The 14,262-nt window shown below is 44.0% G+C and overlaps 1 protein-coding gene, 1 long non-coding RNA gene and 1 other non-coding gene across 8 annotated transcripts in view; 2 read left to right on the top strand and 1 right to left on the bottom strand.

Moving 5' to 3' along the window:
- LOC115030842 (uncharacterized) overlaps positions 1 to 9,922 on the bottom strand; it is a 42,253-nt gene extending 32,331 nt beyond the window's left edge. The window contains exon 1 of the long non-coding RNA XR_003836402.1: positions 9,561 to 9,922. This is a non-coding gene — a long non-coding RNA (uncharacterized LOC115030842). The remainder of the gene's footprint in view (positions 1 to 9,560) is intronic.
- Palm2akap2 (PALM2 and AKAP2 fusion) overlaps positions 1 to 14,262 on the top strand; it is a 460,662-nt gene that overhangs the window by 322,152 nt on the left and 124,248 nt on the right. For all 6 annotated transcript variants that reach the window (XM_085839263.1, XM_085839265.1, XM_029475715.2 and 3 more), the window contains one exon: positions 2,160 to 2,242. In XM_085839263.1, coding sequence (XP_085695389.1) covers positions 2,160 to 2,242 — 83 coding nt within the window. The remainder of the gene's footprint in view (positions 1 to 2,159; positions 2,243 to 14,262) is intronic.
- On the top strand, positions 7,245 to 7,348 carry LOC115030938 (U6 spliceosomal RNA). Its single transcript, XR_003836536.1, has one exon. It is a non-coding gene; the product is annotated as a U6 spliceosomal RNA (small nuclear RNA).

Below are 14,262 nucleotides of genomic sequence, written 5' to 3'. Positions count from 1 at the left end.
AGAAGTGACAAGAGTGTCTGGCTAGCATGAGACCCTGGTCTGAGTTCACTCTTGGCACAGGGTTGGGGTGAGGGTTAGGGGGGAGCATGAGTGGTGGATCTGAGCAGAGAAATGGCAGTGTGAGAGGAAAGTTACTACTTAAAGCACCTTATAAATGCTGGATGTGGTGGTAACCCTAGCATTTGGGTGGTAAAAGCCAGAGATCAGGAATTCAGCGTCATCCTAGCTATGACCTATATAATGAGTTAAAGGGCAACTTGAGTTACAGAAGACCCTAGCTCAAAAACCAAGCAAACAAATGCTGAAAGGTTAGCCCATTGTTTAAGAGTATTTGCTGTTCTTTCAAAGACAAGAGTTTAAATCTAAGCTGGGCAGTGGTGGTGAGTGCCTGTAATCCCAGCACTTAGGAGGCAGAGGCAAGTGGATTTCTGAGTTCGAGGCCAGCCTGGTCTACAGAGTGAGTTCAAGGACAGTCAGGGCTATACAGAGAAACCATGTCTCAGGGAAAAAAAAAAAAGAGTACCCCTGCCGGGCGTGGTGGCGCACGCCTTTAATCCCAGCACTCAGGAGGCAGAGGCAGGCGGATTTCTGAGTTCGAGGCCAGCCTGGTCTACAAAGTGAGTTCCAGGACAGCCAGGGCTATACAGAGAAACCCTGTCTCGAAAAACCAAAAAAAAAAAAAAAAAAAAAAGAGTACCCCTAACAGGTAGCTCACTACTACCTGAAACTCCAGTGCCTGGGGATCCAAAGCCTTCTTCTGCCCACTTTGAACATGTGCTCCTCCCATACACACACTCATAAATAAACAAAATCATTTTAAAGCAAAACAGAAAAAAAGTACGTTATGGAGATGGGTCTACTGGCTCGTGCTAATACTCAGAGGCTGAGGCAAGAGGATTGCTGCAACCTTAGTTGAGATCAGTTTAATTTACAAAGTGAATTTTAGACCAGCATGAATTATAGATGAGGCCCCATCTTAGACAGTCAAAGTGAGAGTCACTTTATGTAGTAATACAATATCTGCCAGTGAACGCATAGATCACAGAATTCTGGACTTAGCTCAAATTACTTGGATTATTTTCCTTATTAAAAAAAAAGAGATTGCACTCTTGTACCTAATAATGGCAGAGTGTCTGTCTGGAATGTCTTTTACCATTCCACATCTGAGCTATGTAAGTTTCTGTGCAATAGTAAATCATGGATCTTAGTGGAACGGAAAGTCCTCTCTGGAACTCGATGGGCAAGCAGACGTTGATAGTCACTGGCAGCATTCTGGAGCCCAAGGACTTACAGATAGCATCCCAGGCTCTCCTCCTGTCCAGTGATGGATGCTATGATACATTTACACAGAGGCAGGGGAGCAGTCGCCATTTTGAAAATGGAAGTGGCATGTTTAGATAGATAAACACCCTCCTGCAGACAAACGGCCAATTGTCTTACATCTTTGAGTCCTCAACATGACAGCTCGCCCTTTTTGTTACAGTTCAAATAAAGTTGGCCTGTAACCCTGTTGTTATATGTAGACTGTGCCTAACACCTTCTCTGACATTGTTAGCACAAGGTCTTCCTCGATGTCTGCATGCGTGGAGAGCTCCTATGTATGCACGGCTACTATCTTCTCTCCACCCCGACTCCTAAACATGGAACCTCATTCATTTTTACCAGACAACACCACACAAGAGAGCAGTACAGAACAGATCTCTGTGCAGTTTTGATATTAAGAGACAAATACCATCATGACACCTCGTGATAACTTTGATTTGTAGACACTGGTATGCTCAAAAGTCCTTTTTTGTATGCCCAGGGATCTTCTCCACTTCTCGTTCCAACTTCTTTCAAGTTCCAGGAGAGCCTGAGCTACCCAAGAAAGACCCTGTCTCAAACAAAGGGAGGGGCGGGGCGGGGCGGGGCGGGGCGGGGCTTGAACAGAACTGGAAAGTTGGGAATTAAAACAAAGGATGTGCTTGCTGACCATACCTTGGCAAGTAAGCTTTTCAGTAACCAGTAACCACAAGATCCATCAGAGGCCCCGTGTTAGTTACCACTTACAAGTCACGTGGGGTTTTAAGCTGCCAAAGGAGAGCTGTGCAGCTTTCCATCAGATGGGACAAATCCACTTGGCTCAAATCCCCTTTCTTTTTCTCTGTTTTCTTTTCCAGCATCTGGGTGGTCTACTGTGCTGCTACAACGAGATGAGGTGACTGCAGATCCCATAGGAACCAACGCAGACATGGCTATCCAGGTAAGCCTTTCCCCAGTGGCTTCTCCGTGGTCTCCTGGACTTCCAAGTGAGACAGGGGCAGGCTTAGCTCTGCCCTGCCGGTCTCGCTCTACAACAGACACGGGGTTTTCTGAAATCTGGAAGCAGATTAGGAAAGCTTTTAAAACGTATGTCCATTTTGTGTGAATGAGAGTGTGAGCGAGTGTGGCGGTCGGAGGCCGAGCTGGAGGAGACAGTTCTCTCCTTCCATGATGTCAGGCTTGGCTCTAAGGACCTTTGCCAGTGGAGCCATCTCACCTGCCCTGAGGGAGTTTTGGAGAGCCTGAATATGTCTTGATTTCCCATGGGCCTGCTGTAGGGCATTTATGAATGCGTGTGTCCAACAATAACCTCCACGGGGTCAGTGCAGCAGACGTGAATATTCTGAGCTTTGAGGAGTCCAGCCCCACTGTGCATTGTAGAGAAAGGTCACGGAGGCACAGGGCACAGCTTTGATTTAGGCTCAAGATTTCCAGTGATGTCAGCAGGAAGGCAGCACACGGCCCACTCAGGCGGGAACAGTGACAAGCAGACGTTTCCAAAATGAGTCATCTGGAAGTTAATGAAATCAGCGCCGTTCAAATAAAATGCATGAAATATGTAATCTTTGCGTGGATGAAGGGTTCCTTGGTGAACATTAGCAGAGGCTCAACCATACTGGGTTGGACACGAAGGAAAAGCCTCTCTTCTGCTGGTTTTGTTTGTCTGCTTGCTTGCTTGTTTTGATTGTTGTTGTTGTTGTTTTGTTGTTCTTTTTTTTTCAGATGATTTGAATTTCTAGTACGTGCCATTTCTGAATGTTTTCTTTTGGAAACATAAGACCAAAAAAGTCCTCCTTTTGTTTTGTTTCTTGTTGTGGTTTTGAGACGGGCGGGGGGGGGGGGGGGTTGGGGGGGTAGTAGGGGGGTGGTGGTGGTGGGGATGGGGATGGGGGATGGGGGGTGGTTGTTCAGCATTTGAAGGAGGGAGGAGGTGAATTTGACCAACACAACACACATCATATGCACTGAATAAAAAGCTCATTTCTATTTGATTATGTATTTATTTGTCTACTAGAGGTTAAATCCAAGGCCTTGTTTTGTCAGGCAAGCACCCTATCAGCTCCCAACTCTTATATTTAAAACACCTTCTAAATACAGTGGATAGGATCTTCATATGGACCTGTTTGATAATTTTAAATTGCTCATTCTTTTTTTTTTTTTTTTTTTTGGTTTTTCGTTTTTCGAGACAGGGTTTCTTTCTCTGTGTAGCTCTGGCTGTCCTGGAACTCACTTTGTAGACCAAGCTGGCCTTGAACTCAGAAATCCACCTCCCTCTGCCTCCCGAGTGCTCTAATGGGTTGAATTTTGAATCATGAGACACTGTACCTCTAGGGAACTCTTTGAGAAGAGAAGGGGAACCAGGGAGACAGGAGAGGGAAATAATGGGATGAATATGATCTATATGGATGAGCATACCATAATGAAGCCTTTCCTTTTAAACTATTAATGTATAGTATTAAAAATAATTCAGGGGATTGGAGAGATAGCTCATCAGGTAAGAGTATGCGCTGCTATTCCAAAAGACTAGAGTTCAATCCTAAACACCCAGGTGAGGTGGCACACAATCACCTATGTATGACTCTAGATCGAGGAAGAACTGACACCTCGGACCTCCCCGAGCATCTGCATGCATACACACACACACACACACACACACACACACACACACATATATATATATATATATATATATATATATATATATATATATATATGTGCATACCCACACACAGATTCAAACACACATGATTAAAAATAACGTCTTAAAAAATCAGCTTGGGGGGCTGGAGAGATGGCTCAGCGGGTAAGAGCACTGACTGTTCTTCCGAAGGTCCTGAGTTAATTCCCAGTAACCACATGGTGGCTCACAACCACCCATGATGAGATCTGACACCCTCTTATGGTGCATCTGAAGACAGCTACAGTGTACTTGTGTATAATAATAAATAAATAAATAAATCTTTAAAACAAACAAACAGAAAAATCAGCTTGGTACTGGTCAGTAGTGGTGCTCGCTTTTAATCCCAGCACTCAGGGGGCAGAGGCAGGTAGATCTCTGTGAATTTGAGACCCACCTGGTCTACAGAGGGAATTTCAGGTTAGCTGGGGTTACACAGAGGAAACGATGTCTCAAAACCAAAACCAAACAAAAATCATTTGGGTGTGGTGGCACACACTTTTAATCCCAACACTCTGGAAACAGAGGTAGGAAGATCTCTGTGAGTTCCAGGCAAGCCAGGGCTACACTACACAGAGAGACAAAACAAACAAACAAACAAACAAACAAACAAACACACCAAAAGCCTGGTGGTTTTTCCTGTAATCCCAGCACTTGGGAAGCTGAGGCAAAAGGCTAATGAGTTGAAGGCCACTCTGGCTGGGCTGTGTAGCAAGAATTTATTTCCAAACACAAACCCAACCAAACAAAACTATCTTGACTTGTGGGACGGAATGGGTATAGAGGCCGGGAAACTAGAAAGAGACCCATGAAGGGGAGGGGAAGGCTTTGGGGAGGGGCAGGTAGTAAAACTCGTGGGACATGAAGGCAGATGGAGGACTACTGGGGAGGAAGGAAGGAGCCATCCACTGGGGTGAAGGTTGAGGAGATTCGGGGGTGGGGGAGAGCAGCAGATGAACCAAAACAGGTAAGTATAAAAATTCCTTAAAGAAACCTGCTACTTTGTTAGCTAATTCAAATAAAATAAAGACCATTGCCCGCCACCCTAAGAAACATCTGTCCTAACTCCTGAAGCCTGTGAATATGATCTTAATTTAGAGAAATCCTCTTTGTAGATAGAATTAAAGAGTCTTGAGATGAGATCACTCCATATTCAGCAGATGGTGCTAAACCGAATGACATGTGTCTTTCTAAGAGATAAAAGAAGGAAACGGGAATGCATGGAGAAGGCCATATGAAGAAACAGAGGCCGAAATAGGAGTTCTGCAGCCCCAAGCTAAAACCAGATGGAGAGACTAAGGGTGATTCAGTGGTCGCAGATTTCTACAGCTTCAGTTCAGTCCCTAGCACCCCCAAAAGACAAAACCCCAAACTAATGACCCTCCCCAAATTAGAAGATGCTAGAAGGAGCTTCCTCGGAGCCTGGTAAAGAATGCAGTAATGCCAATGGCGATCTCTGACAATGGGATTCCAGAAATGTGAGAAAATTAATGTCTGTGTTGTTTTTTAAAGTGTTCAGCCTGTGGGGATTTGTTGTAGCCACTGTAGGAGACTAATACACTAAAGTTCTGCCATGTTTTTGGGCATGGTGGTACAGTCAGGCCAATCTCTGTGATTTCAAGGTCTAGTCTACATAGTGAGTTCCAGGCCAGCTAGAGCTACAAGGTGGACCCTGTGTTTCTACCAAGAACAGAATCTATGCTTGCTGACTGCTAATGCCACCGAGACGGAAAACCAACGTTTAGTAGTATATCTGTCACATTTTCTTGCTTTACTGTGTTCGCCCTTTATGAGTTGCTTTCCCCTGTTCTTGTGTTGGGAGAAAAGTTGACTTTATTTCTGCCTGAGCCATCAACAGAAAGGCCAGCCATACTTCAGGAGAGCTTGGAGTTGTCTTATTCTGTGTTGATGCTTGTTCCGACACTGAATGAATGAATGAATGAATGGTATGGATTATTGTTTGCTAAAACATTTCTGGCTGTGGGAATCCCCTTTGGAGCTGAAACAGGAACTTAGTAGGCTACTGTTTGTTATTTTATAAAACAAATGATTTTTCCTCAAATGTTTGATTTACCAAATGAAGATTCAGGAGCCAGACACTGTGATGAAAGGCTGCTAGCTCAGAGAAGCAAAGAGAAAGCACCCAGCTGGCTGCCACTCCCACCACCATCTCCTCCTCCTCCTCCTTCTCCATGATGTCTTAAATACCCTTCAACCCAAAGGCCCTTTCTGTTTACTTATGTTCATTCCCTGTCAGCTGGTTGCTTCCTCTGCCTCTTGACCTAGGGTTGACTTTTACTTAGCTCTTGGAACAAAGGTGTGTGTCAGGGCTGAGCCACATCACACCAAGGTTTTTCCCATTCACAGTCCCGGGGTTCGCAGTGTGATCAAATATTCTGCAACAGGCTACTGCTTTTAAAATTCAGATTTCAGAAAATCTGAACTTAAAATGAGTGGGCTTTTTTTTTCCCTTGTAAGCAAAGCCAAGGGCTTGACACCTGCTAGATAAGTGCTTTACCTTTGAGATAGAATCCTAGTTTGTTGAGAGAGAGAGAGAGAGAGAGAGAGAGAGAGAGAGAGAGAGAGAGAGAGACAGAGACAGAGACAGAGAGACAGAGAGAGACAGACAGGCAGAGATAGACAGACAGGTTCTCACCAAGTTGCTCAGGCTAGGCTTAAACTTGCCATTTTGCTGTGCCAACCTTCCAGAAAAGTATGTGCCACTGTATCTAACTGATCTGAATCAGAGCTTGGGGACTTGCCTGTCCCTATCCTTCCTTAATTATCTCTTTTTTTTTTCTTTTTGTAATCCTGGGCATTGAACCCAAGACTTTTGAACATGCTAGAACATTCAACAATTAGTCCAACACTAAGGTATTTCTCCTTTTGAAACAGGGTCTCATTATTGTCATCCAGGACGGCCTAGAACTTGCCATCCTCCTGCCTCCACCTCTTAAGTAACTGTGGTTACAGGCCTGCAGTGACAGACCTGGTTTTAAGCTCCCTCTGAACAGTGAATGAGACTCAGGCTTCCTCCCTCTGACCCCAGGCTGTGTCTAGCTATTTCTTCCACTACAGCTCTGCATCTGTCCCTGCCCTCTCTCTGCACCCATCCCACCCTCTCTATTGAGTCTTTAGCTAGAGTCGCCTTTCATTGAGGCCAGTTGGATGAGTCCCCTCTGTCTGAAGCCCTCCTAGCCTTCTAAGTCCTCTTAGAACAGGCCAAACTCAAGGGCAGGGGCCCAGGCTTTAAAAGCCCAGTGGCTCTGCTTTCCCTGGCCTTGAATACACTAAAATGGAATGAGGCAAAGATTAGCAATTCCCCTGCTTAAGGATGACACACAGATCCGTGAAATGTTCCTATTTAAAAACAAAACAAACCAATTTGGCTTTTACCCGCAGTTTCCTAGCTCACTCCTCTCTCCTTCCCCAAGCTCCTCGCTTGGTTAATTCATGTCTATCATTCAGATGTTCTCTTCTCCAGTGGCATTCTCTGCCGGATATTCTTGTTACATCCCCTTCATAACTAGACACATTAAAAAGATTTTTTTAAAGGAGTAGGGAGTACAGACCTTGCCTAGCATGTGTGGGTCCCACTTTCAGTTCCTTTGTGCTGGCACATGCCTATAATCCCAACACTTCAGAGGCTGAGATTAGAAGCTTTGCTGAGAGTTTAAGACTAAGTTTGACTAAATAGCAGTTTGAAGCAAATTATTTAAACTATTTAAGAGGCCCCTGTCTCAAAAATACAAGCAAATAAAAAGAAAAAAGAAAAAGAAAGAAAAGAAAATCTCACTGGATGTGGTAGCACTCATTCCCAGGAGGGAGAGGCAGAGCTCTGTGAGTTCCAGGCCAAACTACTTAACAACAGTGAGTAGTCTGGGCATAGCCAGGGTCACACTCTTGCAGCACACAGTCCCTTTGTTTCCATTTTTCATCTTTTAGAGGCTCTACAATTTCATGACCTTTAAAAAAAAATTACTCTTCTCCCCGCCTTTGTCCCCGACTCCTCTCTTCCTTCTTTCTTTTATTTTTCTCTTTTCTTAACCAGGCAGTGGTGGCATAAGCCTTTAATCCCAGCACTCAGATGGCAGAGGCAGATGGATTTCTGAGTTCGAGGCCAGCCTGGTCTACAGAGTGAGTTCCAGGACAGCCAGGGCTACACAGAAAAACCCTGTCACAAACAAACAAACAAACAAACAAACAAACAAACAACCATCTTATGTAGCCCAGGCTGACCTTAGTATTTCTATGTAGTTAAGAGCCCCTTTGAATTCCTTTCCTTCCTGTTTTCAGCCTCCATCTCTGCCACCACCACACTCCGTTCCCTTTGGCTTTTAAAAAATCCTTTTGGGGGCATATAGTTTTTATACCATACAGATCATCCATGTGTCTAATAACTTTTAGCAAATGCATCATTACAAGCCCAAGGCAAGTACTCTACCGCTGAACTACACCTCCAGCCCCACCTTGTTTAAAATACCCTCACCACTCCCATGAGACCTTACCTGTCCTCTTCCCTGTCACCTCTCCCACCAGAACTCCAGGCTGTGCAGTCTTATAGCACACATTCTTGTGGGCCTGGCTTAGCATGACTTGAATGTTGAATAACATTTGGCTTATGAGTATGCTGGCCAGTGTGTTGATGTCCTACGGGGTTGTTTTGGAAAACTGGGGCAGGAACCCAGGGCCTGGTGCATGGTAGACAAATGTTCTGCAGTGAGCTACATAGCCAGCCCAGTTTAGGTTTGATTTTATACTTTTACAAATTGATTGCCTTGGAAGTCATTCCTGCTTGCTGTCAGTAATGCTACAAAAGAGGTAGCTGAAGAGAGGAACAGGTCCTTAAATATTTTGGGAGATGCATCACAAAGTTGTGGTGGTGCAGTTGCTTGCTCTGAGGTTCAGTGTGTTTAGATGAGCAACATTTAGTTGCTCATTTAGTTGCTAATTGTACAGGCTAATTGTGGAAACATGTATTTTTAAAAAAAAAATCAGAAAAAGAAGAATGCAAGAGAGTCAGAGAAGGAATCAAAAGTTTGCCTCTGCCAGCAACAACTAGAAAGAGGTTTTCCATTTTCCTGAAAGATCACAGCATAGTTTATAGGCACTAAAGGGGCTCTCACTTTCTGAAGCCACATGGACAATAGATTAGTTCCAAAGAAGCCAACTCTGGAAGGCCTGTGGGCAGAGTAACCAGGCTACCAGGAACTTCCATCTGGAGACAGTTAGGCCGTACATACATGGATGCTCTGTGATGCTGTGTACTTTGAAGCTGCTGGAACTCTTCCAAGGAAGGGGTTAGCTATTCTTGGAAACAATTCAATCTTAAAAGCTGTGAGCAGCAGTTTGGCTGACTGTGGAAAACAGGAGGTAAATCTAGGCAGTGGACAAGCTACAAGGTCTGGGGTTATTTGTATTGAAATGTAGCAGTTTTATGAGGTTATTCTCATTTGGCCCATAAAGTAATGATACTTCTGGAGTAATTCAGGCACACACACACACACACACACACACACACACACGTATGCAGAATCCAGAAGACACTGCTGCCGTTGCTTCTCAGAAGCTGTCTACCTACCTTTGGTTTTGAGACAAGGTTGTTTTCTGGCTCTGGAGCTCACCGAGTAGGCTAGGTTGGCTGCCCTGCAAGCCTCAGGACCTTCTGTTTTGAGATGACAAACACCAACCTGGCTTGTTAGCTTGGCTTCTGTGGATCAAACTTCAATCTTGAAGCTTGCAAGCACTCTGCTGACTAAACTATTTCCCTGTCACCCAGCTGCTTAGAAGGAAACCATCCCCACTGACCTCCTCAACTCTGGGATGTAATTTGCTATTACAAGTCCATTCTTGGGTCAGGGCAGGGTGAGCAGCACTTTCCAGGCCTCCTGTTTGAGCTGCCCAGGGAAGAAGTCCAACCTGACTGGGAAGAAAACAAGAGGACAGTGCAGGTTTGCTTCAAAACTGCTTCCAGTGCCTCCTTCCTGTTGGTAGCTTCTAGTACCTCCTTCCAGTTGGTAGTAGTTTACCCATCCATCTGGCCCTCAAAGCCATTGCTTCTCTCCTAGAAACCTGATCATAAACTGCTCTATGTTCTATCAGTAATTGCATGTTTCCAGTCTTGGATGACAGACAATACATGGCTTCTTCAATCCCAACATGGCGGGTTATCCTATGCCCTCTTGTTCTATGAATGTTAAGACTAAAAACTAGCCTGCCCTACACTTTTAAACCCTGCACTCAAAAGGTAGAAACTGGCAGAGTTCTGTGAATTTGGGGTCAACCTGGACTGCATAATGAGAACCTATCTTAAAACAAACAAACAAACAAACAAACAAACAAAAAAACGTTAAGTGTTTCTGAAGAAGAGTATAAACCTTAAGACTTCTTCTAAAAAAAAACAAAAAACAAACAAACAAACAAAAAAAAAACAAGACACTTGTATTGTCATTAAATCTGCAACATTTCTCCCTTGCTTAAGCCACAAACAAGACTGGCACCCTGGAAGTAACTTAGAGGCTGTGAGTAGTGTTTGAGAACAGCCCATTGCCAAATTGAGGAAGGTTCTGGGTGGACAGCCACATGCAAAGAGGACGCTTCTCTCTCTCCGTGTGAAACGTGTGGCTGGAAGAGAGACTGTCCCCTGAGAAAGGCAGATGTTCTGCATTACAAAGCAGGGGAAGCATTTGGACTCTTCCTGCAGTGAATAGGGGTCCCAGGTTACAGCTTTCTTTGGCTTTGGGTATAAGAAGCCATTCTGGAGAGGCTTTTGTTGCTGGAGATGGAGAGTCCTTTGCCCTTTGTTTTCAATGGTGGCAACTTTGAGGGGTATTGTTTTGTGCTGCCTCCCACCCTGGGACAAAAAGACACATTTGGTACCAAAAGTTTTGTCTACACTGCACATATGTAAAGGTTGCTCTAAATTTGTTCCCTGGTTAAAGGAAAGTTTCACCCCGCTTTCCCTTTTTTAGGTCTCTGAGTCTATTTAGGGTAGTGGCTCTCAGAGAGAGGCTGACCCTGTTGGGGAGGAGGCAGCCCGGCTTATATGGGACAACTTTCACAATACTTTCTCTTGGAGAATAACTGTCTTAAATTTTCTTTAAATACAGTGGGCATAGCAGTGCACGCCTTTAATCCTCACTTGGAAGACAGAGGCAAGAGGATCTCTGTGAGTTCAAGGGCAGCCTGGCCTACAGAGCAAGTTCCAGGCCAGCTGGGAATGCATATTGAGACCATGAATCAAACCAAACAAAACCAAACAAAAAAACCAAGTCAAAAACTAATTTTAGCTGGGTGTGATTGCTCCCATCTGTGATCCCAGCACTTGGAAGGCTGAGACAGGAGAAATGCCCTGAGTTCAAATCTCTTATATGAAAGACTCTGTCTCAAAATACAGTTGTACACAATTCACACATTTTCAACTTGCTATGGTGGTGTATGTCTATAATCCCAGCATGTTATAAACATGGAATGTTGAATGTCTGGCCAGGCTAGGCCACACAAGAAGAACTTCATCTCAAAAAGTCAGTCCCACACTCCACTTCTGAAAGGCCCAGGGAATATCACAGAAGAGGGAGGGCAGAAAGGGTGTAAGAGCCAGTGAATGGGCATAACACATGTTTCTGACAATGACATGGTTGTCAAACTCATGAACTCACTGCAGTTGCAGTTACTCATACAAGACCTGCACAAATTCTAAATCAAGTCAGTCCAAGTTCATTCCCAGCCAGGCATGGCGGTGCATGCCTTTAATCCCAGCACTCAGGAGGCAGAGCCAGCCTCTGAGATTTCTGAGTTTGGATTTCTGAGTTCGAGGCCAGCCTGGTCTACAAAGTGAGTTCCAGGACAGCCAGGGCTATACAGAGAAACCCTGTCTCAAAACAACAACAACAACAAACACCAAAAACAAATAAACAAACCATCTACTCCCGGGGCTGGAGTTAGGGTTCTGAGAGCTGCTAAGAGCACTGATTGCTCTTTCAGAAGACCGGAGATAGATTCCCAACACCCACAAAGCCTTTCACAACCCATCTGCAACTCTAGTTTCATGGCATTTGGTGCCCTTTTCTGGTCTCTCCATGGACTGCATGCTTGTGATGCTCAGACATACAGGCAAATAATAAATAAATAAATAAATAAATAAATAAATAAATAAATAAATAAATGCTATCCTAAAGGATAATGCTAAAGTCCTAGCATTTGGGAGGCAGAGGCAGGTGGATGTCCATGAGTTTGAGGCCAGCCTGCTGTACACAGTGACCTTACAAGCTGAGCTATTGGCAGTTGATGGCTGCTGGAGAGGGAATATTCATTTTTCTTAAGGGATATGGCGATAGCAGACTGCCTAGGCTCCAAGGGATAGCCTCGTGCCTATGTGAGATAGGTAGCACTAATTTGATTCTGGAGACTTCTTTTTTTAATAAGTCTTGAAGTTGAGAGGACCAGGTATTGAAGGACACTAAACAGGGAGAGTGGGGGATAATATGATTTAAATACATATATTTTCAAAGAATAAATTTTAAATATTGCATTTTAAAATCATGCAAAACCAAAAACAGCACGGAAACAAGCAAACCAATGCAAACAAAACAAAAAAGAACATCAGCCAGGAATGAAAATGGCTGTGATCCTAACACTCGGGAGGTAGAGTCAGGAGAATAACGAGTTCAAGGCTATGGTGCTGGAGAGATGACTCCATGGTTAAAAACACAGACTGCTCTAACAGAAGCAGGGGTTGGGTTCCCATGGCCCAGAGGGCAGCTTGCAACCATCCATGATTCCAATTCCAGGGGATTCAGTGACCTCTGTGGGCACTGCATGCGTGTGCACCACACGCATGCGTCGTTGGCATAAAATAAAGATAAATATTTAGAAAAGAAAAAATGAACATTTCAAGAGACATGAATTTGAAAGGATTTGTCATAAGCGACTCCGCCAATGTAGTTGTTATTATTCCTGCGTGCTGCCTTTTTCTCTTTTGTCAAGTAAAATGAAAGTCTGAGGTCACAGAAGTCTGAGGTCACAGCATCTGGGTTACATATAGACGTAGATCATGCCTGGCAAGGCCATGACCCCAGGTCCTTCCTGAGCGGTTTCAGTTCCTCACTGTGTTCTCTCGCTAACAGTAACAGTGGGGATGGATTGCTTGTTCTGAGCTAAGAGCTGTGCCAAACACATACATGCACCCTCTCTCTTTTATCTTTGCCACTGTTTTCTCCTTCTCTTCATCCCATAGAATCCTCAAAACAGTGCTGCAAAGGAAAATTATTCCTAACCCTTTTCACAGCTGTGGTCACAGCTGTGGTGGGTGACTTTAGGTCACAAACCAAAGATTCAGAAGCCAGGTTTTGAACCAGATAGAAAGACTCTTGGAAACCAGGAGTGGTGACTCCTGACCATGATCCTAGCACTCAGAGCCGTGGCTGGAGGATTGTCAGGAGTCTGAGGTCAACCTTGGCTACATAAGTGAGTTCCAGGGCAACCTGGGCTACAATGTGAGACACCCGCCCCAAGAAAAAATTTAAAAAGATACTTTGTAACTTCTGTTTGAATAGGAAATGCAAATTTTGTTTTATTTAGAGCTTGTTTTTTGGTTTTTTTTTTGTTTGTTTGTTTGGTTTGGTTTGGTTGTTGTTAGCTGAATCAGGAGGGCTCTAGAGATGGGCAGGAGTAACCTAGCCAGATAAAATTAGCTCCCTGGCAGAACATGTGCTTAGTGTGTTCAAGACGTAGATTCAACCTTAAACACCAAAAATCAAATCCCCCCTATCACCACCACCACCACCTTGCAGACTCAATTAAAGCTGAACTTGAGATAATTCTTAATGAATATTTTTTTCAAGTTTGTATATCCCAAATACCATATAAAGCAAACTTACCCTAAGAAATTGCTTGCTGTTAACCTAAAGTTCACTTTAACTGGACAGTCTGTATTTTTATTTGCTGAGTCTAGAAGTCTTAGGGAGGAGGGCGCCACAAAGTGGTGATCACTGTGGTTTTGATATTAATGTATTTGTGGGTTTAGTTTTTTTTTTTTCTTTCAAGACTGACAACTGTGTAAATAAATCTACAGTTTGGTTCAAACATCTGTTTCTTGATATTGTGTTGGGTTTTGGAGACAGGGTTTTGCTATCTAGCAAACTAGCCTCTAACTTGTGGTAATACTCCTGCCTTAATCTCCCAAGTGCTGAGATCACAGTCGTGAGCCATCATGCCTGACTTTGGTTTGATGATCTTAAGTAGCCTTAATTTTGATTCTAGAATCAGCCAGTACTTCCGAAAGA

This window comes from Mus caroli, unplaced genomic scaffold (genome assembly GCF_978045245.1).
Source record: "Mus caroli unplaced genomic scaffold, Mus_caroli_1 scaffold_6, whole genome shotgun sequence".
Taxonomy (NCBI): domain Eukaryota; kingdom Metazoa; phylum Chordata; class Mammalia; order Rodentia; family Muridae; genus Mus; species Mus caroli.
This window is presented reverse-complemented; position numbering and strand designations above follow the sequence as displayed.